General features: G+C 43.8%; 1 protein-coding gene across 1 annotated transcript; it reads left to right on the forward strand.

The window, feature by feature from the left end:
* Positions 1-652: 652 nt before the first annotated feature.
* On the forward strand, positions 653-2,396 carry adra2db (adrenergic, alpha-2D-, receptor b). Its single transcript, XM_038276900.1, has one exon. The coding sequence runs from the start codon at positions 994-996 to the stop codon at positions 2,263-2,265; it is 1,272 nt and encodes a 423-aa protein (XP_038132828.1). The 5' UTR covers positions 653-993; the 3' UTR covers positions 2,266-2,396.
* The last annotated feature ends 300 nt before the right edge of the window (positions 2,397-2,696 follow it).

Consider the following 2,696-nt stretch of genomic DNA (forward strand, 5'->3'; position numbering starts at 1 on the left):
AAAACTGAATTAAATGTGAAACTAGACCATTTCTTGACCTAATGAAGCTGGATATACTGTCTTAAAAGACGTTTTTTTTTTTTAAATAAAAAACCTAAAAAGGAAATGATGCGACCCTGAGTGAATATTTTGCAGAAGTACTTTAAAACTTAAAATCTGTCAGCTTTGCACATGGCTTTAAAAACAGAGGGGGCTTAAGAAAGCTTTTCAATGGGTGTCCAGATAGTGCACCAATACCAACAGCATTTAAAAACACTAGATAAAAAAATAAAATAAAAGCTAAAATAAATACATTGCTTCTAAAGGAAACCTACGATCTAAATTGGATGTAATAAAGAATATCACATCCAATGCTTTCGGTTATGCAGTATAGTTTTGAAACTGACAGTCAAAGTTATGAATTTGAAAATAAACATAAAAAAATTTCATGCAAGTTATAGAAATAACTGTGGTACACTTTAACGGGTATTTATTTACATTTTATTTCTGTATATTTGCAAAACATAAAAAAGGAAAACAACACACAAAGGAAACACAACAAGCTCAATTAAATGGTTTTGGGAGAAAGTTTCCTGCTTTCTCTTTTTCTGTGCTTCAGTTTGAAGATGGGCTGGTACTTGCTGTGATGTCACCCCACTCCTGTGAGAACATTCATCCCGCCAGCTCCAGGAAAACAGAAGGAAGGAGCGTTACGCAGGACAATGTGACATCAGAGGCGCCACTTGGTTCAGATGTTGTTCTGTATGCCTGGGAATATGTGGGGGTGCGAAAACTATGTTCAAGGGACTCCTGTGCAAAAACTGCTATTTTTGGAAATCAGTGTTTGCAGCTTTGGAATCGTATGTCGGATGCGCCCTGTTTGTTCTTATCAGGAGCTTTGCGCACAGCGGAGCAACGATCTGTAACGACGCAGCAACGCGCGCCCAGCTTTTGTTGTTTTAGAAGGAGGGTAAACGTACCCAAAATGGTCCTAAAGAACAGTTTAAAGCAAGGATGGATTTAATGGATTTAAATGTGGTGCTGGAAAACGTTTCCAGGGATGTCAACGCCACCGACGCACCGCTTTCACTACCGCACACAAAGACAGCCACGTCGCTCATCATACTTGTGGTTATTGTTATGATTTCGGTGACTATTGTGGGAAATGTGTTAGTTATTGTTGCGGTTCTGACCAGCAGGGCACTGCGTGCGCCACAGAACCTTTTCCTGGTCTCCCTGGCATCTGCGGACATCCTGGTTTCCACGCTGGTCATCCCCTTCTCCCTAGTCAATGAGGTGATGGGTTATTGGTACTTTGGAAGTACTTGGTGCGCCTTCTACCTGGCTCTGGATGTGCTGTTCTGCACCTCATCCATCGTGCACCTGTGCGCCATCAGCCTGGACCGCTACTGGTCGGTGACAAAGGCTGTGAGCTACAACCTGAAGAGAACCCCAAAGCGCATCAAGTTTATGATCACTGTGGTGTGGGTGATATCTGCCATCATCTCCTTCCCCCCTCTCCTCATGACCAAACACGATGAGTGGGAGTGCGAGCTGAACGACGAGACCTGGTACATCCTCTCCTCCTGCTTGGTGTCCTTCTTCGCTCCGGGTCTCATCATGATCCTGGTTTACTGTAAGATCTACAAAGTGGCCAAGCAGCGCTCCTCCACTGTGTTCGTGGCCAAGAACGGCCTGGAGAGAGAGCCTTCCCAGTCAGAGACCTGCTTTGCCAGAAAGGACCGGTTTGAGGTGGAGAGTCCCAGCAGCCAGAGCTCCGGCAGCCACCAGCAGAGGCAGGGGGAGCTGGATGACATCGACCTGGAGGAGAGCTGTTACTCTTCGGACACCAAGTCCCGCCACCACCGCTTCACGAAGCGCAGGAAGGTGGAGGGGTCGGACTGCTGCCCGCCGCAGAGCTGCCGTCTCTCCTGGGCTTCGGCCCGCGCGTCACAGCCATACCCGGAGCAGAAGAACCCCGCTGAGAGAAAACAGCTGGCTGCTGCCAACAAGACTAAAGTGGCCCAGATGCGGGAGAAACGTTTTACATTCGTGCTGGCGGTGGTGATGGGGGTGTTTGTGCTCTGCTGGTTCCCCTTTTTCTTCACTTATAGCCTCCACGCGATCTGCAGGAACAGCTGCACCATCCCTGACGCACTTTTCAAACTTTTCTTCTGGATTGGCTACTGCAACAGCTCGGTGAACCCCATCATTTACACCATTTTTAATAGAGACTTCAGGAAAGCTTTCAAGAAAATTATATGTAGAACTTCAAAGCGAACATAAAATGTTATTTTTTTATGTTTAACTTACGTATTCATTGACATGTGATTTGGAAATGTGTAGAGAGACATCTTCAAGCTTTTCTCAGCCAATAATGGTTTTTCTTTGAGGTCCAACCTGCCAAAAAAATAAATAAAAAATAACATAAAAAAAACAACACATGGAATGATGAAGCTCGCATTGGAAGTGAAAATGATCAAGTTACTTGAATCAGTTTGAGGTTTGTAAATTTACAGAGATCCACTGATCTGGCCTTTTCTGCCTCATTGATTTCCAATTTTCTTTTAAAACTCTCCTCTGATTCCAATTTAGTCCTTTTCTGATTTTTTTTAAGAATCATAGGATAAACACTTAAAAACATATCAAATACTATACATTCTAAAATTATATCAAGATGTTTAATCATACATCAGTGGCAGTTCTAGACAAAAATG

Source organism: Cyprinodon tularosa, unplaced genomic scaffold (genome assembly GCF_016077235.1).
Source record: "Cyprinodon tularosa strain WSP-4 unplaced genomic scaffold, ASM1607723v1 ctg129, whole genome shotgun sequence".
NCBI classification, from domain to species: domain Eukaryota; kingdom Metazoa; phylum Chordata; class Actinopteri; order Cyprinodontiformes; family Cyprinodontidae; genus Cyprinodon; species Cyprinodon tularosa.

What these genes read in the sequence shown, in the direction of transcription:
- adra2db (XM_038276900.1), top strand. Translation starts at nt 994, where the DNA reads ATGGATTTAATGGATTTAAATGTGGTGCTGGAAAACGTTTCCAGGGAT.